The 23253-nt window shown below is 32.0% G+C and overlaps 2 protein-coding genes across 10 annotated transcripts in view; one reads left to right on the forward strand and one right to left on the reverse strand.

Moving 5' to 3' along the window:
* Positions 1-18867, forward strand: part of sals (sarcomere length short) — a 68961-nt gene extending 50094 nt beyond the window's left edge. For 5 of the 6 annotated variants that reach the window (XM_075290215.1, XM_075290216.1, XM_075290211.1 and 2 more), the window contains 8 exons: positions 7852-7978; positions 8050-8139; positions 8217-8502; positions 8563-9051; positions 9178-9294; positions 12921-13171; positions 18164-18380; positions 18453-18867. In XM_075290215.1, the coding sequence (XP_075146330.1) occupies positions 7852-7978; positions 8050-8139; positions 8217-8502; positions 8563-9051; positions 9178-9294; positions 12921-13171; positions 18164-18380; positions 18453-18653 (1778 nt within the window). In that variant the 3' untranslated portion in view covers positions 18654-18867. The remainder of the gene's footprint in view (positions 1-7851; positions 7979-8049; positions 8140-8216; positions 8503-8562; positions 9052-9177; positions 9295-12920; positions 13172-18163; positions 18381-18452) is intronic. The other variant, XM_075290212.1, reaches the window with a different exon arrangement.
* Positions 1-19066, reverse strand: part of LOC142220845 (uncharacterized) — a 175657-nt gene extending 156591 nt beyond the window's left edge. For 3 of the 4 annotated variants that reach the window (XM_075290223.1, XM_075290220.1, XM_075290222.1), the window contains exon 1: positions 18859-19066. The gene's annotated coding sequence lies outside the window, so the exon portion shown is untranslated. The remainder of the gene's footprint in view (positions 1-18858) is intronic. The other variant, XM_075290221.1, reaches the window with a different exon arrangement.
* Positions 19067-23253: the final 4187 nt, after the last annotated feature.

Raw genomic sequence — 23253 nt, forward strand, 5'->3', positions numbered from 1 at the left:
GCGTGATTTCGGAGAAAGTTTACTCAGTCACAATCACGAACACAATTTCATTTTTACTCACGCGCCACACATTTTTCTTTAATCCCGTTCACGCACATTCACGAGGTTTCGTTTAAATTTCATTCACGGCTTCGCGTGAATCACGCGTGACTCACGAAAATGTTTTTTTTTTTTTTTAACCCATTTCAATTTAACTGGCGATGTAAAAAACCAAAGTATTATAAAGAGTCAATATTCGTGCTAATCCACTAGTATTTTGCCAAGAAGTGGCTTCCTCCCTTTTTACGATTCCTTCCCAATTCCCCACTGCACTGCAGATATGTTTTCCACATCATCGCCGCATTTCTCGTCACTGGTACATCCCAATTGAAGTTCAAAATTTTTTCAAAATCATTGTTTTTCAAACCTTTTTTTCTCCAGGTCTTATGCTCAAAAATATGTTATTTTATTACCACAATTGCCCAAAGTTGCCCACAGGCAACTTTTCAATTTTAAAAATTTCCCATCTGTTGGTTTTTTGAAATTCTAAGATTTGACTTCCAGAAATATTTTATTTGACATGTACTACAATAGATTTAATAAAAACTTTCAACATTTTAGTTGTAATTTTTGAAAAAAGTCACATGTATAAAAACCTCTTTTTAAATACGCAAATATTTTTTTCTTGAGGTACGTGCGTATTAATGAAAAAATTTTTTGCTAATTGACAACCAAATTAGTTGATTTTTCATTCAACTTGAAGAAAACACTTGTAGCTTTCGATGCCGTTACAGTTTTATGAACAAAAACAACGCTGACAGTGAGTCACAAAACACAAAAAGTTGCCCACAGGTAACTTTAAGGTCGAAAGGGTTAAGAAAATAAAAAATATTAAAGACAATTGAAACCGTCTGTTGAAACCATGCAAACTTTCAAACGAATTGAGATTAATGCTTAAAACTTGCAATGGTTAGCAGGCCCGCCACGCATACAAAGGGTCATGGGTTCAACCCCAGTTTCGACCAAAAAGATGGAACCTGCTGTCAAAAAAGTTGTGGTACCCGTTAAAATATAACCGGTGTTGAAGAAACCTTCAAATCTCAGTAATACTACAACCACCGCTACTTAAGCAGCCAGCAGAATGTCTTCTTCAAAAACCGATAGATGTCCAAAAAAAAGCTACAACCGGCTAAAAAGCCAGAAAAAACGCTAAATATTTTTTGTAAAAAAGTCAAAATTTTTACTTAGTAAAAAATAAATAAAAACTTTATTTCATTTAAAATGCATCCCAGCAAAAAATACTTCAGCAGTAAGAGTTTATTTGCCCTTTTGGTATACAGTATAAAGAAGGCAGTGCATCCACACTGCATGAATCGGTGGCAATAAATTTGATTGTTAGATTGGTTGTACAAATAATCTCATTACCATTCAGATAACTTCAACTTGATTTCATAATGGATATTTGCCCTCCGTCGAATAGACGAATTTATACCGGCTTAGCCATCAAGCAGCCGAAGCAAACATTTAGTGTCAGCCGCCACCGACAAAAATGGATTGGCTACATTCTCTTTTTCTGAGTATTTTAACGCTTCTCTAAGTGGTTTCACTGCAGTGTGGAACGCCGTTCGGACTCGGCTAAAAAAGTAGGTCCCTTCGTTGATAAGAGAGAAGTTCACCACTTGTGGTATTACAACGAACTGAATAGTCTAGGTGATCCAATCAAAAAATAATACCTAATCCAATCTAACGTGTATGAAATTAATAAAGGTTGGCATTTTCATATTTCATAAAAACATCCATGCAATAATTGTGAAATTTTATACAATTATATATACAATTACAAACGTGGGTTACATAAGGTAAAATGTCCCGTTGTTTTTAAAGCTTTAGTCAGGAATGTCGGTTTACAGAAATATGACAATCATAAATTAGGAAGTGCAATCTTCTTTCTAACAATTGGGAGCCCGTTGGAATCTGGGCTAGAACCCAAGACTTTATATGTCCCACAAGGCAACTACTACTACTTGGTACCATAGTCGTTCACATTACAATTCCAAAATTCACTTTAACTAGATTTCAACTGTCATTTGCCATATAAAACACTCTATTATATATAAAATATTGTAAAGAAAAATAACACATTCCCGGGATCCCGTTCCCGGGAAAAAAACCCTAAAGGTAAGGTTCCCGAGCCAAAAAACAATCTACCAAAACAAGAAAATTATTATTTTGTAAAATTTTATTTCTATTGAAAATTTTGTCAAAATTATATTTCTATAGAAATTTTTGTCAAAATTTTATTTCAATAGAAAATTTTGTCAAAATTTTATTTCAATAGAAAATTATGTCAAAATTTTATTTCAATAGAAAATTTTGTCAAAATTTTATTTCAATAGAAAATTTTGTAAAAAATTTTATTTCAATAGAAAATGTTGTCAAAATTTTATTCCAATAGAAAATTTTGTCAAAATTTTATTTCAATAGAAAATTTTCTCAGAACTTTATTCCAATAGAAATTTTTGTTAAAATTTTGTTTCTATAGAAAATTTTGTCAAAATTTTATTTCAATAGAAAATTTTGTCAAAATTTTATTTCAATAGAAAATTTTGTCAAAATTTTATTTCAATAGAAAATTTTGTAAACAATTTTATTTCAATAGAAAATTTTGTCAAAATTTTATGCCAATAAAAAATTTTGTCAAAATTTTATTTCAATAGAAAATTTTCTCAGAACTTTATTCCAATAGAAATTTTTGTTAAAATTTTGTCAAAATTTTATTTCAATAGAAAATTTTGTCGAAAAAATTTTAATAGAAATTTTTTTTAAAATTTTATTTCAATAGAAAATTTTGTCAAAATTTTATTTCAAAATTGTATTCCAATAGAAAATTTTGTCAAAATTTTATTTCTATAGAAAATTTTCTCAAAATTTTATTTCAATAGAAAATTTTCTCAAAACTTTATTCCAATAGAAATGTTTGTCAAAATTTTTTTCCAATACAAAATTTTGTCAAAATTTTATTCTAATAGAAATTTTTGTCAAAATTTTATTTCAATATAAAATTTTGTCAAAATTTTATTCCAATAGAAAATTTTGTCAAAATTTTATTTCAATAGAAAATTTTCTCAGAATTTTATTCCAATAGAAATTTTTGTTAAAATTTTGTTTCTATAGAAAATTTTGTCAAAATTTTATTTCAATAGAAAATATTGTGAAAATTTTTTAATAGAAAGTTTTGTCAAAATTTTTTTAATAGAAAATTTTTTTAAAATTTTACTTCAATACAAAATTTTATCAAAATTTTATTTCTATAGAAAATTTTGTCAAAATTTTATTTCAATAGAAAATTTTGTCAAAATTTTATTTCTATAGAAAATTTTGTCAAAATTTTATTTCAATAGAAAATTTTCTCAGAACTTTATTCCAATAGGAATTTTTGTTAAAATTTTGTTTCTATAGAAAATTTTGTCAAAATTTTATTTCAATAGAAAATTTTGTCAAAATTTTATTTCAATAGAAAATTTTGTAAACAATTTTATTTCAATAGAAAATTTTGTCAAAATTTTATTTCAATAGAAAATTTTCTCAGAACTTTATTCCAATAGAATTTTTTGTTAAAATTTTGTTTCTATAGAAAATTTTGTCAAAATTTTATTTCAATAGAAAATGTTGTCAAAATTTGATTTCAATAGAAATTTTTGTTAAAATTTTATTTCAATAGAAAATTTTGTCAAAATTTTATTTCAATAGAAAATTTTGTCAAAATTTTATTTCTATAGAAAATTTTCGCAAAATTTTATTCCAATAGAAAATTTTGTCAAAATTTTATTTCAATAGAAAATTTTGTCAAAATTTTATTTCTATAGAAAATTTTCGCAAAATTTTATTCCAATAGAAAATTTTGTCAAAATTTTATTTCAATGGAAAATTTTGTCAAAATTTTATATCAATAGAAAATTTTGTCAAAATTTTATTTCTATAGAAAATTTTGTCAAAATTTTTTTCCAATAGAAAAATTTTGTCAAATTTTTTAAATAGAAAGTTTTGTCAAAATTTTATTCCAATAGCAAATTTTGTCAAAATTTTATTTCTATAGAAAATTTTCTCAAAATTTTATTTCAATAGAAAATTTTGTCAAAAATTTATTTCAATAGAAAATTTTGTCAAAAATTTTTAAATAGAAAGTTTTATCAAAATTTTTTAATAGAAAAATTTTTTTAAATTTTATTTCAATAGAAAATTTTGTCAAAATTTTAATTCAATAGAAAATTTTGTCAAAATTTTATTTCAATACAAAATTTTGTCAAAATTTTATTTCAATAGAAAATTTTGTCAAAATTTTATTTCAATAGAAAATTTTGTCAAAAATTTTTAAATAGAAAGTTTTGTCAAAATTTTTTAATAGAAATTTTTTTTTAAATTTTATTTCAATAGAAAATTTTGTCAAAATTTTATTTCTATAGAAAATTTTCTCAAAATTTTATTCCAATAGAAAATTTTGTCAAAATGTTATTTCAATAGAAAATTTTGTCAAAATTTTATTTCAATAGAAAATTTTGTCAAAATTTTATTTCAATAGAAAATTTTGTCAAAATTTTATTCCAATAGAAAATTTTGTCAAAATTTTATTTCAATAGAAAATTTTGTCAAAATTTTATTTCAATACAAAATTTTGTAAAAATGTTATTCCAATAGAAAATTTTGTCAAAATTTTATTTCTATAGAAAAATTTTATTTCTATAGAAAATTTCGTCAAAATTTTATTTCTATAGAAAATTTGGTCAAAATTTTATTTCCATAGAAAATTTTGTCAGTATTTTATTTCTATAGAAAATTTTTTAAAAATTTTATTTCTATAGAAAATTTGTGAAGTACCTCTTAGTTGGAGAGGAATATTTTGCAAAATCTACCATTTTTTGTAGGATTCTACCAACTGTGGCAACCGTGTTTAGGTTTAAGATTTATTTGGTCCATATCAATTTAAATGAGCACGAGAACCATAATCGGGAGATCACGATAAATGGGTGCTATATTAGGAACTGTACATCTATTTCGGGCCCAAAACAACACTACGCACTGAAAAAAAGCATGCGCCGTTCCAAAGATTTTGTCTTTACTTTAACAATTTTGGTATTGATTCCGAGCCAAAGAAGCGTAGAATACAAGTAAGGATACTTTTAAGACACAATTCTCTTTTAAATTTGGGTTTTGTGTGCAAATTAAAATTTTTCGTTTTTTCAGCTTTTTTCTTCATATGCTTTAAAAACGAGTTAACGACAACTTTATTTTCAAAATTTAGACTCAGCTTCCAGTAGAAATTATGTTATGTTTTAAGTAAAAAACGTCTTTAAAATAAATTGTTGAAAAACATGTCCTATTTTTGAACGATTTGTTGCTTTGTAGTCAAGATGCAAAAAGACAACAAATTTAAGACAATTTCATTAATTTTAAAGAATTTTTCTGAATTGTTAAAGTCCAGTTGACCTTAGTCCAAAACTTTTTTCTTTTATGTTATGATATCCATTTTTAAGTCAAATTACTTAATAATAAGGCCAATACGACTTCATTGAAAAGTTTATCGACTTTTGGACAAGGCAAAAATCCTTATTTTTGGGATATGCGTCTTCTATGCTAAGCAAAATTTGCGTTTGTATTTTAAGGACATAAAATCTTTTACCTCACGACTATATTTTTTTCAGTGCAGGAAATCGAAAGAAAATTTCCGGATTTATGCCTCCACTTTTTTGTAGGCCATATATTGGGAATCTTAAACACATTTTGCAAGATAGAGGAGGACTAAAAGATCTAACTTTCCCACATAACCCTGGATTTTTTTCCATTTGGCCAAAATAGACACATTTCTCTCTAGGTTAGGTATAGTGTCAGCCCGATATTTCAGGCTCACTTAGACTATTCAGTCTATTGTGATACCACTGTGGTGGACTTGTTATGTTAAGCTCAATGGCAAGGGACCTCCTTTTTATACCGAGTCCGAACAGTAGTGAAACCACTTAGAGAAGCTTTGAAACACTCAGAAATGTCACCAGCATCACTAATTTGGGATAATCCACCGCTGAAAAACTTTTTGGTGTTTGGTCTAAACTGGGTTTGAACCCATGACCCTGTGTAGGCAAGACGGGCATTGCACCACGGTGGCACAAGATTTTAATACCAATATAAAGCTATTGTTTCAGTGTATATTTGGGTAAAATTTGTTTTTTCCGCTTCCAAAGATTTCGTCCTTAATCTAATGATTTTTGGTATTGTTTCCGAGCCAAAGAAGGGGAGAATTGAAGCAAGGCTACTTTTAAGACACAATGCTCTTTTAAATTTGAGTTTTCATACTTGCTTCTAGGAAACAAATATTAATTTATTCGTTTTTCCATTGTTTTTCATCAAGTACTATTAAAGTTACGGACAAATTAAATTTCCGAACTCAGACTCGACTTCAAGTAGAAATTATGCTACACCCAAAAAATTTTTTTCTGATTCAATCACGAAATTAATTGATCCAATTAATTTTTAATTGAAATGTCTTGAATCACAGAAATGATAGTATCAATTAAAAAATTAATTGAAGCTCAATTAAAAAGTTAATTAATCCAATTAAAAAATTAATTTATACTATTATTTTAGTGATTGATTTTTGTTTCAATTTAAAAATTTGTTGAATCAATTACATTTTTAATTGAGTATTTTTTAAGACTCAATTAAAATTTTAATTGGAAAAATTTTCGTGAAATTTTTTTGTGTGTAGATTTAAAAAAATACGTCTGTAAAATAAAGTTTTGAAAAACATCTCCTATTTTTAACGCGTTTTTGCTTTGTAGTGAAGTTACAAAAAGTCAGCCAACAAGAAACGATGCAGTAAAAAATAGATCACATAAATAAAACCAAAAGAAATTTTTCATTTTTACAGCAAAAAATATTTTTGTGTTTCAATAACGAAACTAGTTGATCCAATTAATTATTAATGGAAATTTTTTCAATCGCGGAAATGATACGACTTTTCACCGATGCCAATTAAAAAGATTAATTATTTCAATTAATTTTTGTGATTAATTCTTTGTTTTATTAAAAAAAATTTTGAACTTTCTTATTTTATTATTTGAATGTTTTTCAAATTCAATTAGGATTTTTATTGAAAATATTGATGATATTTCTTTTTCTGTGAATGATAAATTTTCTCGGAAAATTCACAACATCTATAAATATGTTATATATCTATTAAATGAATCAACTTATGCACAAAGACGATTATAATAAAATGGTAATTACCTGTCTTCTTTCAATTATCTCCATAATTTATATAGGAAATTTAATGTGTACATATAATATATATATTTAAGAATACTATAGTATAAGAGATACTGAACCCATAACAAATTAATTTGCATTTTGCATCTAAAAAGTAAAGCGCTTTATAAACAAAATACGCAGTTAAACGAATTTTGGATTTTGCAAAAATACCAAAAGGAAATGTCTATAAATGCCAATACTTAATTATATTAAATATAGATATATAAGTTGTTACATATACATGTATAAACGAAACGAAGAAAAAAAATATATCATATACTACCAATTAACGCTATATGTAAATATGCCTGAATATACTATATAATTATGTATTATAAGAGGAAGATTTTCTTCAAAGTGCAACACAAAATAACCAATCAGCAACAACAATTCGGTGAATAGAAGAAAATTTTAACCATTTGAATTTGGTGTGAATTGAAGAACAGTTCACCGATTTGCGATCTTCAAAAGCCTTACCAAAGAATTGTTTGATTGTTTGAAAGGATAATTTTGCATTGATTTCTCTCTCTCTCTAAATTTGTTTACGTTTTTTTGTTTGTTATTGTTGAATAGTTCCTGCACCACCACCATTACCTTCATTGGTGCCAAAAGCTCCCCCACCACCACCACCACCATTGGGTTTGAATGGTGAAAAACGTGAATTGACACCAACCCAAAAAGCAGCATTAGAGAAACTAAAGTAAGATTTGAAATATTCTTGAGAAAAAAAAACATCGTTAACCCCACCTAATATTTTTGTGATCTATATAGAACTCGACCACGCAAACGTCCTGATTGGTCGGAAATGATGAAGGAGGTAGAAAGTGGCCGAAAACTACGCCATGTAGAATGTAATGACAGGTATGTGATTTGTTAAAATATTAATTGGCTTCTTTGAGCGACATGACAACATTGTTTGGCCTATCATCTGTTTTTAGATCTCAACCTATACTCACATGCAAATCAATGACCAAGGTGGATAATAAATTCATTTATGAAACTGAAAAACAAAATTCCCATAATAAGCTCTTGAAACAAATTCAATCGGGCGTGAGACTAAAGCCAACACAAACAAATGATCGTAGTAAGCCTTTCATTGAGGGTCTGCGTAAATTCAGACGACAAATGACCATTGAGGAACAATTGCAAAAATCCCAATCAAAAATTAATATGCTAGGAGCTGCTGCAGGAGGAGCCTCAACAGCAGCTGGGGCAGCGGTTGATGTAAGAGATGTAAACGATAATAAGTAAATTTACTATTAAATTTTATTTTCTAATCTCTAGACCACCGATGGTGTCTCTGTAGCTGGCAGCAATAGTTTATCTAGAGCCGGTAGTATAGTTTCAGCCCTTATCGATGGTTCCAGTGGCGATGAATTGGACGACATTGATAAGCTTCGTGATGATCTACAAAGTACCAAACAAATGTTGGCCTTCGAATTGCGTAATCGTGAGGCCCAGGAGAGAGAAAATAAAAAACTTCTTGCCAAGATAGCCACCCTCGAAGCTGAGCTGGAGCGTGAAAAATCCCGTGATAAAACTCTTGAATATGGCTCCCGTATTATTGTGGCCACCATGGAAACAACACCTGCTGCTGAAGAGACCTTTGTTAATTCCCTGAAAAAAGAATCCGAAGAATCACGAAAACATGCTAAGGATCTGGAAGCCAAATATTTGCAAACTGGTGAAATGCTCGATCAAGCTAAAACCGAAATCGAAGAGCAAAAGAGACAAATACAATCGCTCGAAAGAAAATTGGCTTTGGCATTACAGGTATGATGATGTGGTCATGGTCAAGGTCAATTTCCCTGATGGTTAATGCTAATGCCCAATCTTTTTGCGGTATATTCTTTGCTGGCTATTAACTCTCTTTCTAATATGCTTTCTAATTTATCCAAGGGTATTTGTTCGTTACATGGTCATGCTAATAATTCAAGCCAAAATGATTATTACTATGCTTACGATGAACATGATTATGAGCCAAATTCATTTTATCATTGCAATGGCCGTCATAAGGTAGCTATTCCAGATCGTGTTATCGTCCTCGTTATCGTAGTGATCTATGTTGTTTTTCTTAGAGATACATAGTGTGAAGTCATAGTAATGTCTAGATAAATGTTTTTCTGTAGTTTCTATGTTTTAGAGATCTTCAAACATAGCTCTTAGCTAACACAAAATGAAAGCCAACAAAAATAGGAAACATATTTAGCTGTAGATTACTAAAAAAAATATTAAATCACAACTAGAATGTGGTCTCCCGCTTTTTATTGTGGTATTAAAAGGTAATGGGGGGATTTGGAATACAGTGAAAACTCTCAAACTTGGACACTTTGAAAACCAGACACCTTCCAAAAGAGGACAGTTGTCTGGGGACGTTTGCTATATTAACATAATAAAGTTAACTGAACGTCTGCCAAATATGGGCAAAATTTAGGCATCCATGGGTGTCCACTTCTCAGAGGTATCACTGTATATCCATAACTTTAAAATGGAACGACTTTCGAATTGGACTTTATTTGGGTCCCATTTTGATTTTCCAAAAATATTTCAAATTAATTGGAAATATTCTGGAATTTTGACCAATTTATCCAATATTGATTTTCCAAAAAATTTCCATATTCATTAGAAATTCAACACTTTGAAATGGAAATACTCTGGAATTGGACTTAATTTGTGTGCAAGTTTGTTTTCCCAAAAATTTTACAAAGTCCTTGGAAAATCTGTGCCCAAATGTATGCTAGAGTTTGTAATGCAGAAACAGAATTTCATTTTTTTTTTGAGTCATCTACCTCTGGCTATGGAAATTCGATCTAGCCAGCGATTAAATATGTATAGCTAGGCTTGTGAAGATTGGTATCTGGCTTTTTCTTTACAATAATTTAATAATGCCAATTTCTTCACTTTGTTGTTGAAAAAAAACTCGTAGAAAATTGTAATTGATTTACCGAAAGCAAAACTTGGCCAAAGGCAACTTTCGTTTGTGTGAAATGCAAAACACAGACAATTTTTCCAAAAATTTTCCAAGTTTTTCGATACATTTCATTTGGAGCTTTACTTAAGATATTTCATGTTTGTATTTTATCCAATAAATTTTCGAAGTTTCGCACTTGAAATGAGCCTTTGGAAACTTTAAATACTGCTTTAGGTACACCCAGAAAAAAGTAATCACTTCTTTAAGTTAAAATGAACTCCTTGTGAAGAAAGTTGAACTTCGTATAGCGCCAAAGACATTTTTATTTGTTTGAATGATGTGATTTTCGTAGAAATTAGGTAGAATGCATTCCATATATTAGTTAACATTTTCCTATATTTATGTACCACTATACACAGAATGAAAAAAATTAACTGAATTGAATTCATACATGGACTGATTTTATTGAACTTTTTTCATTCATTTGGACAAATCTTACATATTTGTGGTAAACCTTCGTTTTTAAATACAGTTTTATTTATTTATATAGGCATTTTTTCTTCAATGAAAGACATGTTTTATTAATATATTAAATATATTTATTAAGAATAAACAGCATCGACTGTTATTTATTATATTATTTTACTATATTATTTTTAACAATCTCTCCGTATACCATAACAACGCGATTCCAACTAAAAAAACAACCCACGCGCAAACATATCGATTACATCGATGACAGGTATTGATTACAGGTAGATAAAAGAAATATAGGAAAATTTCCTATATTCTAACAAGTGTGTTTCCTTAATTTTTTAAAAGGATTGAATACTTTTTAGTACGAATGAACTACAATATTTTTTTATGCCAAGTGTTATTCGTATGTATGATAAGCTTTCTATAATAAAGGAAGTCAGTGTTATCGTTTTATAAGAAATTTGACTAAATTTGAGGAAACTTGGTTTTAGTTCGGTTTTTGTTTATTTTTACGAATGCTTCGTTATCAATGAATAAAATTTTCTTGTTCAGTCGTAAATTCTTACACCCAGCGAAGAAAACAGTATTAGTAAAATTCCATGCCTTGTTATAGTTAATGAACTATTCCTAACTGCTTCCATTTTAGGATTTTTTTTACTGAAACAAGTAAATTTTATTAAAAAAAAAGTAAATTTTATTAACAAAAATTTAACTTAATGGAAATAAAATGGCTAAACTAAATTGATAAACATTTTTTCCTTTAGTTTCGACGGCACTTTTTTCTGGGTGTACATCGAGTGAAACCGGTAGACCGCTTAATCTTTTTACACCGACTGATGATTTTGATCCTATTTCCGATGTACCGGTATAGAAACGGGCTTTAGAAGACCTCACCATGGAGCAATGGTAACGTGGTTCTACACAACACAATTACTGAGAGGGCATTATCAATGGTGGATTATCCTCTCTCAGTAATGGTGGTGACATTTCTGAGTTTTTCTAAGCTTCTCTAAGTGGTTTCACCGTAAAGTGAAACGCCCTTCGGACTCGTCTATAAAAAGAAGGTCCCTTTTCATTGTCGTAGGTTAGGTTAGGTGGCAGCCCGATATATCAGTCTCACTTAAACTATTCCACATTGGTGAACTTCTCTCTTGACAGGTTAGCTGATAAGTCCCCGGTCTAACAAAGAAAAACACATTTTTTGTCAAAATTCGTTTTTATTATTCAACATAGTTCCCTTGAAATCAACAAAGTATGTATCTACCTTCGTTTTTTCGATAGTTTTGTAGATATAAAGCTGATCGACCGTAAATGTTGTCCATCGTCGAGTATTTTTTTTTTTTTTTTTGAAAACTGGATTGATATACAATATTGGCATGTCGCAAACTGTGACTTTTGCGACATACAATTACGACGGCATAATAAGTATGTCGCAAAATTCGTAAACCTATGTAGAAATCCTAATTTTGTATGAAAGAAATTATGAACGTTACAAACTTGTTTTGATTATATTCGACCTGTATTTAATTTTTCCAATTAACAAATTTTTGATAAAAACGAGATCGAGAAATTATGAACATTTTTAGTTTGGTTCCCCGATAAAAGGGATGCAAAAATATGCTGCTATATTGTTTAAATTGAAAACGTTGCAAGTTTTACATCTATCATTCGCAACTCCAAAATATTGTGGGTTTGCATGGTTTGCGATGTCCATTCAAAATTTTGTTGCATCATAGTTGTGACAATTTTTAATATGTATGGAAATGGGATTCAATAAGTAAAAACAAAAGGGTTCCTCTAAACAGTAGTTTACTTATACAAAACTTAAATAGTGGTTTTCCTTAGCTGACAGTTTACAAACAGTGGCGTGGAGTCTCCCATTGAAATAAGTCTATTCTCCAGCCTAAAATAATTTCTTTCGTTTTTTTAGTTATATCTAATTATTTTTTCATTAGTTTTATATAAATTTTAATTGCAGAAATTCTGATATTTTTTGTAATATAATAAAATAATTGTTTTCATTATTTTTTATTTTACCATATAATTCTTTAATTGAAATTTTATTGTTGATATGTACATATATATTACTTTAATTTTTTAAGTGTACTCATACGTCGTATAATGTATGACATTGGTCTGTTTCAAATTCATTGCAAAATGTCTCATTAAGATCTCAAAGCTCAAAATCATTTTTTCTGTACTGTTTTAAGCCAAGCGTTTCATGATTGATATCTAATGATAATTACCTTTACAGGGTGGTTTGGATTCTCGTCGGGCTAGTGAAGTTCTTAATGGAGGAGATAGCGGACCTGATTTCGAACCAGAAAGCGAAAGTGATCCTGATGAACCCGAAGAAAAGAAGATTGCCCGACGTGAACGTCGTTTGAACAAGGAAGTAAAGGCATTGCGAAGCAAACTTACCAAGGTCAAGGTGAAACAGGAAGCAGCGAAAAAGGAAAAGGCCGCCTTGAAGGAAGCAATGAAAAAGAACCATGTCATTCTCAAGTAAGTATTCTATATACCAAGGATATATGAATAATTTTAACATATTTATCGATTTATTGAAATATTGAGTAAGAGCCTGGGCTGTGGGCATACAACTTAGACAGTCATTGATTCAGACAAAAATTTGATCATTGCAAATTAAATCCTTCAGTAATGGCAATATTTATGAGTATTGACACACTTTCAAAATTTGGCTATAAGGGACATAGAATAGAATAAAATCAATATTTGTAATATATGCGATATCCACCACTCAATGGCCATTTTGGGTTTAAGTAAGACGGAGTTGATTATTTCTAATATTCCAGGCTGAATTTTTTGTCTTAGTTGTATTAATAGTCCATACACTTCCCTACATCTTCTCAAAAAGTGATTTCGCCAGAGTTGGCAGTTTTGACAAATTTTCAGGTCAGATATAGTGGGTGCTAGTTTTATTAGGTTTACTTACACTATTCAATTTAATTTTTATACCCTCCCCATAGGATGGGGGGTACATTAACTTTGTCATTCCGTTTAAAAAAAAAAAAAAACATCGAAATATTGCTCTAAGACCCCATAAAGTATATATATTTTGGGTCGTGGTAGTAGTAGTTGTTATTGGTGTAGGTCGGATGGTATGGCGAATGGGCCATATCGTAGCACTTTTACGTATAACCCCCATATACTAGTAAACCGACGCTCAGATTTGGCTTACGGAGCCTCTTGGAGGAGCAAAATTCATCCGATCCGGTACATGGTGTTAGTATATGGTCTCTCACAACCATGCAAAAATTGGCCCACATCGGTCCATAATTATATATAGCCCTCATATAAACCGATCTCCAGATTTGAACTCCGGAGCTTCATGGACGAGCTAAATTCATCCGATTGGATCCGATCCGCTGACAACCATGCCAAAATTGGTCCATATCGGTCTATAGTTATATATAGCCGATCCCCAAAAATAATCCACCAAAATTTCTATAGAAAATTTTGTCAAAATTTTATTACTATACAAAATTTTGTCAAAATTGTATTACTATACAAAATTTTGTCTAGATTTTATTTATATAGAAAATTTTGTAAAAATTTTATTTCTTTAGAAAACTTTGTCAAAATTTTATTTCTATAGAAAATTTTGTCAAGTTTTATTGCTAGAGAAGATTTTGTCAAAATTTTATTTCTATAGAAAGTTTGTCAAAATTTTATTTCTATTGAAAATTTTGTCAAACTGGATTATTTACGTATTTAATTGGCCCTTGTTTTGTTTAATATATACCCCGTATGGACTAACTTACAATTGAGAAGACAGTGTTAAAAGTATTAAGATACCCTGCCATCGGTAAGTGTTACCGCAACCCAAGTAATTCGATTGTAGATGACAGCCTATAGTACAAGTTTCTAGGCAATCCTGGCCGAACTTACGGTCTACATATTGATAAAAAATACAATTCATGCGACTTTTATATAAATATCCTAAACTAAAATTTCAAAATGTGTGTCCATTTTGGTACCACAGAAGGTCACTTTTATCAATAGTTACTGCCCGATTCTTGTCATAAAAATTGGGACCCCATTTTTAAAGTAGAGCGTTTTACGTTGAAGTCATTCGGAGATGCTCTGAAATGTCACCAGTGATGAAAAACTTTTTGGTGTTTGGTCGAAATGCCCATTATTCTTTGTATGGAACCATTGCACCAAAGTGGCGCAACATTACAAACAGAAATTGTCATCGCAGGAATCTTTACTTCCTTACTGGGACAAGTTTATTTTCAAGAAGTATCCTTTCCCCCATAACGATAACTAGTATAGCCTTGTTGTTTGATCAATTGATCAAAACGCATTTGATGCAGAATGGTATTAAGAGCATCTACGTCTGTTTCACTAATGGGCAATCGTTGGACATTATTGATTCGATTGTCTAAATTTTTTACCACTACTGCTCTTTTTATACTTTTCTGTGACATTGTTTTGAAGGCCCAAGCGCTAATTTATAATTTTACTCAGCTTGGCTAAGACATTTTTGTACAATTGTTAATTAATTTCGTGACGGCTCGGGCCTAAATGCTGCTCACTCATCAGTGTTCTTCACTGATTTGGACAATATATCCTATAAATATAGAAATGGTGAAGATGCTTTAGTTTCATATTGATCTACCACCCAATTTTACGACTTGAGTATTTAGAAGTGAATTTTCGTTCATAAATACATGGTGATAGAACTCTAGTTTTCATTACACGAGCCTTTGGAATCCCATAAGTATAGAAATGGTGAAGATGCTCGACCTTCATATTGATCTACCACCCAATTTTACGACTTGAGTATTTAGAAGTGAATTTTCGTTCATAAATACATACAAGGTGATAGAACTCCATTTTTCTTTACACGAGCCTTTGGAAGACGATAACCGCTCTCTTGGTTTTATGTTTCGAATTCTTGGTCTTATTGCAGCCCGCAAGCTGGTATGGCAAAAATTTTATATATTTTTGTTTAATTTTTAATTTATTACTGATTTTCAACAGATCCTAAAGATCCTATTTCTTTATTATTTGTTTTTTTTTTTTCATAAAAAACTTTCAAATATTTATTGGAGATTTTTATGAGAAATTTTAATATAAATTGGGAAACTTTGGATACAAAATCGTCCCACATTTCGGACAACAGCCAGACAAATACTGGAAACACTAGCGTATACTATCATGCAATATTGGTCTATCCACTGCTACGTAGTGCTTCCGACCAATTATGGACTTTAGTCTCCATCATTTTGTATATTTCATTATGTACTATGCCTCTGTGGCTTTCCATGCCCTTATTTCAACATCTTAATGTCTAGAAATTTCAATGCAGATTGCAGATTAACTTCGGTATTGCAAGATGAAGTTTTTGTCCATTTTCTAGTCATACCGAGTGCATTCTTCATGATAACTCTAATTGCATTTATAATAAAACATCTGAAGGATATGCCACCGGTTAGTGCAACATTCCCTAGTAAAACTTATAAAAATTCTCCCAGTTCTGCGCCCGGATCAAGCAAATTTTAAAAGGTAGAATTATAAAATGGGTTTCGTTACAATATCGTTGTCTAAAAGAACTAACAGGTTGGCTGATAAGTCCCCGGTCTAACAAAGAAAAACACATTTTTTTGTCAAAATTCGTTTTTATTATTCAACATAGTTCCCTTCAAGAGCGATACAACGATTATAACGACCTTCCAATTTTTTGATACCATTTTGGTAGTACTCCTTCGGTTTTGCCTCAAAATAGGCCTCAGTTTCGGCGATCACCTCTTCATTGCAGCCAAATATTTACCCTACGAGCATCTTTTTGAGGTCTGAGAACACGAAAAAGTCGCTGGGGGACAGATCTGGATCTGGAGAATACGATCGAAGTCCAATTCATGAATTTTTGCCATCGTTCTCAATGACTTGTGGCACGGTGCGTTGTCTTGGTGGAACAACACTTTTTTCGACCTTCAAACTCTCCAATAACGCCATGTAATAGTCACTGTTGATGGTTTTTCCCTTCTCAAGATAATCGATATAAATTATTCCATGCGCATCCCAAAAAACAGAGGCCATTACTTTGCCAGCGGACTTTTGAGTCCTTCCACGCTTCGGAGACGGTTCACCGGTCGCTGTCCACTCAGCCGACTGTCGATTGGACTCAGGAGTGTAGTGATGGAGCCATGTTTCATCCATTGTCACATATCGACGGAAAAACTCGGGTGTATTACGAGCTCGCGCGGCACCCATTTTGCACAGAGCTTCCGCATATCCAAATATTGATGAATTATATGACCAACACGTTCCTTTGATATCTTTAAGGCCTCTGCTATCTCGATCAAATTCATTTGACGGTCATTCAAAATCATTTTGTGGATTTTTTTGATGTTTTCGTCGGTAACCACCTCTTTCTGGCGTCCACTGCGTTCACCATCCTCCCTGCTCATTTCACCACGCTTGAATTTTGCATACCAATCAATTATTTTTGATTTCCCTGGGGCAGATTCCGAAACTTATTATCAAGCCGAGTTTTTGCTTCCACCGTATTTTTTCCTTTCAGAAAACAGTATTTTATCAAAACACGAAATTTCTTTTTTTCCATTTTTTTCCACAATAACAAAAGTTGCTTCACAAAAGACGCTCTATCTCACAAACTAATTGACTTATAGACGTCAAATTTTGACACGAATCATTTGAAGGTTGGTGCTATATTAAAATAATATGCATTTAATACTAGCGACGCCATCTATGTGTCAGACCGGGGACTTATCAGCCAACCTGTTATCTATGTTTCATCTTCCACAAAGAATACATGGACTGGCTCGACTGAATTTAACCCTGGACAATCATCTTTCGTCAAAATGACACGTACTCGTAATTTCATTTTCCATCTAAAGTGCATTTTAGTCGATAGGGGGGATCCATCGTGGTGCAATGGTTAGCATGCCCGCCTTGCATACACAAGGTCGTGGCCTTGCATACACAAGGTCAGCGGCGAATTATCCCACCTCAGTAATGCTGGTGACATTTCTGAGGGTTTCAAAACTTCTCTAAGTGGTTTCACTGCAATGTGGAACGCCGTTCGGACTCGGCTATAAAAAGGAGGTCCCTTGTCATTGAGCTTAATATGGAATCGGGCAGCACTCAGTGAGAGAAGTTCACCAATGTGGTATCACAATGGACTGAATAGTCAACTATTTTATGAATTTTTGTTCTATGCTTATTAAGAAGAAATTTAATAAGAAAATAAACTCAATTCTCATTCGCGATGCAAATTATAGCACCTTGAAATATGCCGTAGTCAAAATGACGAAGGATGACGTTAGTGCACAAAATATAAGGATGATTTTCCAGGGTTAAATGTATAATTTGTTCAACAATTATATTAAATTTTTATGGAATTAGATAGATCAATTAAAGTGTATGCATCGATCAGCCAATTAGCAAATATATTTTGACATTTCTGCAGGACTATTCTACAATTAATGATTTTTACTATCATTTTAGGGAAGAAAACAAAAAGTTCAAAAAACTCGAAAAGGAAGTCCACAAAATGGCTGCATCCATGAAAGAAGACATGGATGATGAAGAAAACGAACACGAAAATGCCGAAGAAAAGGAAGAAGAGGAACCAGAGGAGTCTGAAGAAGAGTCAGAGGAAGAATCTGAAGAATCCGAATCAGAGGAGAGTGGTAATGAAACTGAAAGTGAATCAGAACCAGAGGTAAGCGTTACTAAGCGATTAAAAATAACTCCACTATAACATTTCAAATATTGTATGCTTACTTCTCTGCAGGATGCTACGAATTCCGCCAAGAAAGAGAACTTGGAACCAAGACTCAAGAAACATGAGAGCCGGTTACTTGCCATGAAAAAATGTAATGTTTTGTTGCAGGCCAACGTTGATAATTTACAAGATGAAATTCATCAAGTTCGTTCCAAGGCATCCAATCTGCAAAATGAACTGGACGCAGTTTTAGCCGACTTAGGATTTTAGATTCTCCTCCAAGGGTTAACACAAGTAAACAAGAATACACAATACCAACATACACACAAACTTACACAGAAGGACACTTAAAACTCTTTGAACAGAAAAAAAAACAATAACAAATTAACGATACTATATATTGTTTTCTTCTTTTTTAAGATATTATATGGTAATATACACAAAACAATCAAACAATAAAGAATATAATTCTTACCTTTGTTCACTATTCTTTTTTTTTAAGTGTATGAATATGTATATAACAGATTGGTACACTGGTATTTTTAATTTATTTTAGTATGTTCCTTGTGTTTTTATAAAATTATCATTAATTTAAGGCACTTGTTTTTCACAAATCGAAACTTTTCACTGACAGGACTAAAATTCAATTCTACCGGCAGGTGTTTACTTTTATGTTTTTGTTGTTGGTTTTAGTGTCATGCCAATGATAGCCAGCTGACAATATATTCTTCTTCTTCTTATAGTATACTATGACATTATTTATCCAATTCTCCAACCATTGTCAGAGATGGCAAATCCATAAACTGATATTAGGTCTGTTTGCGTATTTTTTCCGTAAAGTTATCAAGGGAAAACTTGCAAAAAACAAAAATTTTTCTCTCTTTGCCATAGACATTATAATGCATAGATGAGCCATGGGTGTCAAACTATGTTTGACAGTTCCGAAGATTAAGAATAAACGAGAAAAATAAGAGCACGTTATTCCGGACGGAATGTCGGTGTTTGTAGAGAATCTTACAGTGTGTCGGATCGATACGACTTGTCGGCGATGACTAAATAATCGGTAAACGTGTTATATGCCTTCGGTCTTAACTTATAATGTGCACAATATATGGGATATGTTCGACACGAGCACTGTCGTTCGGAATAACTGATAGTCTGTAAAGCGCATTATGCGCTCGTGCTCGTGTCGAACATATTCCATATATTGTGCACTTTATAAGTTAAGTCCGAAGGCATAATCGATACTGCCGCATGTTTATGGGATCGATGACACATTTACCGATTATTTAGTCATCGCCGACAAGTCGTATCGATCCGACACACTGTAAGATTCTTTACAAACACCGACATTCCGTCCGGAATAACTGATAGTCTGTAAAGCGCATAACTCAATTATAGAATCGTGTTCGTAAACGCATTCGAATACAACGTACGCACGCATGGCCGCATATTATGTAATTCCACCTTTATTGTTCCATTCATTATACACTGAACCAATTGTAGAATTTACGTTTTATTTTATCACCAAACCAATTGTAATAGATTATAGTAAAGAATCTTTAGGATTTTTTTTCGAAAAACAGATTTTTTGGAAAAACTACTGGGAATTTTAAGTTAAAATTTCGCAGGAACAATGCCAAGGAAACATCCGGTTTATTTATTTTTGAAATTTACATTTGGGAATGGGAAGGGAACCATATCTCTGGAACGGGATATCTGCCCAGGACTACCTATGCGACAGTGTGTGTACCAATATTTGACTTTTAAAACCCCAAATACGCTCTTTTATTTTCTATATTTATTATCCCAAATTTCTAAAAGGAATCGGTGGTTTGGTAGAAAATTTTGTCAAAATTTTATTTCTATAACAAGTATATACGGCCGTAAGTTCGGCCAGGCCGAATCTTATGTACCCTCCACCATGGATTGCGTAGAAATTTCTACGAAAGAATGTCATCCACAATCGAATTACTTGGGTTGTGGTATCTTAAAACTTCTTAACATCGTTTTCTAAATTGTGAGTTAGTCCATACGTGGTATATATTAGACAAAAAAGTTATGTATTTCGATATGGACCTTTTGCTCGATACGTAGAGTCAGAATTGAAATATTGGGGTCGCTTATGTGGGGGCTATATAACATACAATTATGAACTTGATATGGACCAATTTTTGTGTGATTGGGGATCGATTTATTTGAGGGCTATATATAACTATAGACCGATATGGATCTAGTTAGGAATGGTTGTTAACGGCCATATACTAGCACAATGTACCAAATTTCAACTGACTCGGATGAAATTTGCTGCTCCAAGAGGCTCCAAAACCAAATCTCTGGATCGGTTTATATGGGGGCTATATATGATTACGGACTGATATGAACCACTTTTGGCATAGATGTTAAATATCATATACCACGTACCAAATTTCAACCAGATCGGATGAATTTTGGTTCTCCATAAGGCACCGGAGGTCAAATTTGGGGATCGGTTTATATGGGACCTATGTATATATAATTATGGACTGATGAACCAATTCCTGCATGGTTATTAGATACAATATACTAACATCACGTACCAAATTTCAACCAAATCGGATGAATTTTGCTCTTCTAAGGGGCTCCGGAGGTCAAATCTGGGAATCGGTTTTTATAGGGGCCTATATATAATTATGGACCGATTGCGACTAATTTTTGCATGGGTGTTTGAGGCCATATATTAACACCACGTACCAAATTTGAACTGAATCAGATGAATTTTGGTCTTCCAAGAGGCTCCGGAGGTCAAATTTGGTGATCGGTTTATATGGCGGCTATATATAATTATGAACCGATGTTGACCATTTTTTGCATGGTCATTAGAGACCATATACTTACACCATGTACCAAATTTCAGCCGGATCGGATGACATTTGCTTCTCTTAGAGACTCCGCAAGCCAAATCGGGGGATCGGTTTATATGGCGGCTCTATATAATTATGGACCGATGTGGACCAATTTTTGCATGGTTGTTAGAAACCATATACTAACACCATGTACCAAATTTCAGCCGGTTCGGACGAAATTTGCTTCTCTTAGAGGCACCGCAAGCCAAATCTGGGGATCGGTTTATATGGGGGCTATATATAATTGTGAACCGATATGGACCAATTTTTGCATGGTAGTTAGGGATCATATACTAACACCATGTACCAAATTTCAGCCGGATCGGATGAAATTTGCTTCTCTTAGAGGATTCGCAAGCCAAATTTGGGGGTCCGTTTATATGGGGGCTATACGTAAAAGTGGACTGATATGGCCCATTGCAATACCATCCGACCTACATCAATAACAACTACTTGTGCCAAGTTTCAAGTCGATAGCTTGTTGCGTTCGGAAGTTAGCGTGATTTCAACAGACGGACGAAGGGACGGACATGCTCAGATCGACTCAGAATTTCACCACGACCCAGAATATATATACTTTATGGGGTCTTAGCAGTGTTGCCAGAATTTTCCGAGCTCTTGTCCCCAAAATGGAACGCTTTCATCCCCAAAAATCCCCAATTTAATTTAAAATTCCCCACAATAATCCCCAATTCATTTTTAGCAAGTTTTTTTTTTAAAGGTCAAAGAATAGAGTCTGCTGTAGAAAATCCGTAAAAAATAAAAATTGGAAAAATATGCAATTTTTGTTATACCAGTTTGCGAGTTACAAAAAGATGAAGATTACAAAACCAGGAGACGGGTGCTCAAAATATCATCTGATACAAGCCCTCATCAGAGCTAATTATTGGTATAGTCATTGAATTTGTTTCTTATGCAAATCACCTTCTACTTACTCGAGAAATAAAAATGGGAGTACGGTGATAGATCAAAAGGCGTTGTTGTCCCGATATAAACTCTATATGTATGGGATATATTTTCCAAATATGTGATGTACGCAGATAAGTCCTTACGAAATAATTCACAATAGGAAACAGAGTAACATGTAAAGTAGCTCTTGGACGCCCATATAAATGCAGTTGAATAAAGAGGATTTTTTTTTATATTTACGCTTTTTTTATGCCTTTCTTCTTTTAGCCTTTTTTATGCATGTAGAAGTAAAGAATTTCATATAAACCATCATTCTGAATCTTCTGAACAGATTTCGAAAATTCCCCACAAAAATCCCCAAATTTGCGGAAATCCCCCATCAAATCCCCAATTCCCCAACTCAACAATTTTGTCCCCATCCACGAAAAAATATCCCCGATTTGGGGAAAAATCCCCAATACTGGCAACACTGGGTCTTAGAGCAATATTTCGATTTGTTACAAAGGGAATGAGAAAGTTAATATACACCCCATGCTATGGTGGAGGGTATAATAAAAAATGTTGTCAATTTTTTTTCTATAGAAAATTTGTGAAGAGGAATATTTTGCAAAATCTACCAAAACGTCAAGAATTCTACCACGTCTACTAGCATCACGTACCAAATTTCAAACGGATCGGATAAAATTTACTCCTCTAAGAGCCTCCGGAAGTCAAAAGTGGTCTACATCAATTGCATATGCTTGTTTCAAGTCGATACCTTTTTTTTCGGATGTTAGCGTGATTTCAACAGACGGACCTATGGGATCAGATATGAATATTTCGATGTACCAAAACTGGAATAACAAAGTTAGTTATAGAAAGTTTAGTTACAGCCCTTTATTATATTATATTATTATTTATATTCGGCTATAAAAAGGAGGTCCCTTGTCATTAAGCTTAACATAGAATCGGGCAGCATTCATTGATAAGAGAGAAGTTCACCACTGTGCTATCCCAACAGACTGAATATTCTAAGTGAGCCTGAAATATCGGGCTGCCACTATACCTAACATAGATATAGTTCCCATGTGTATGTA

The sequence above is a fragment of the Haematobia irritans genome, chromosome 1 (genome assembly GCF_050003625.1).
Source record: "Haematobia irritans isolate KBUSLIRL chromosome 1, ASM5000362v1, whole genome shotgun sequence".
In the NCBI taxonomy this organism is placed as follows: domain Eukaryota; kingdom Metazoa; phylum Arthropoda; class Insecta; order Diptera; family Muscidae; genus Haematobia; species Haematobia irritans.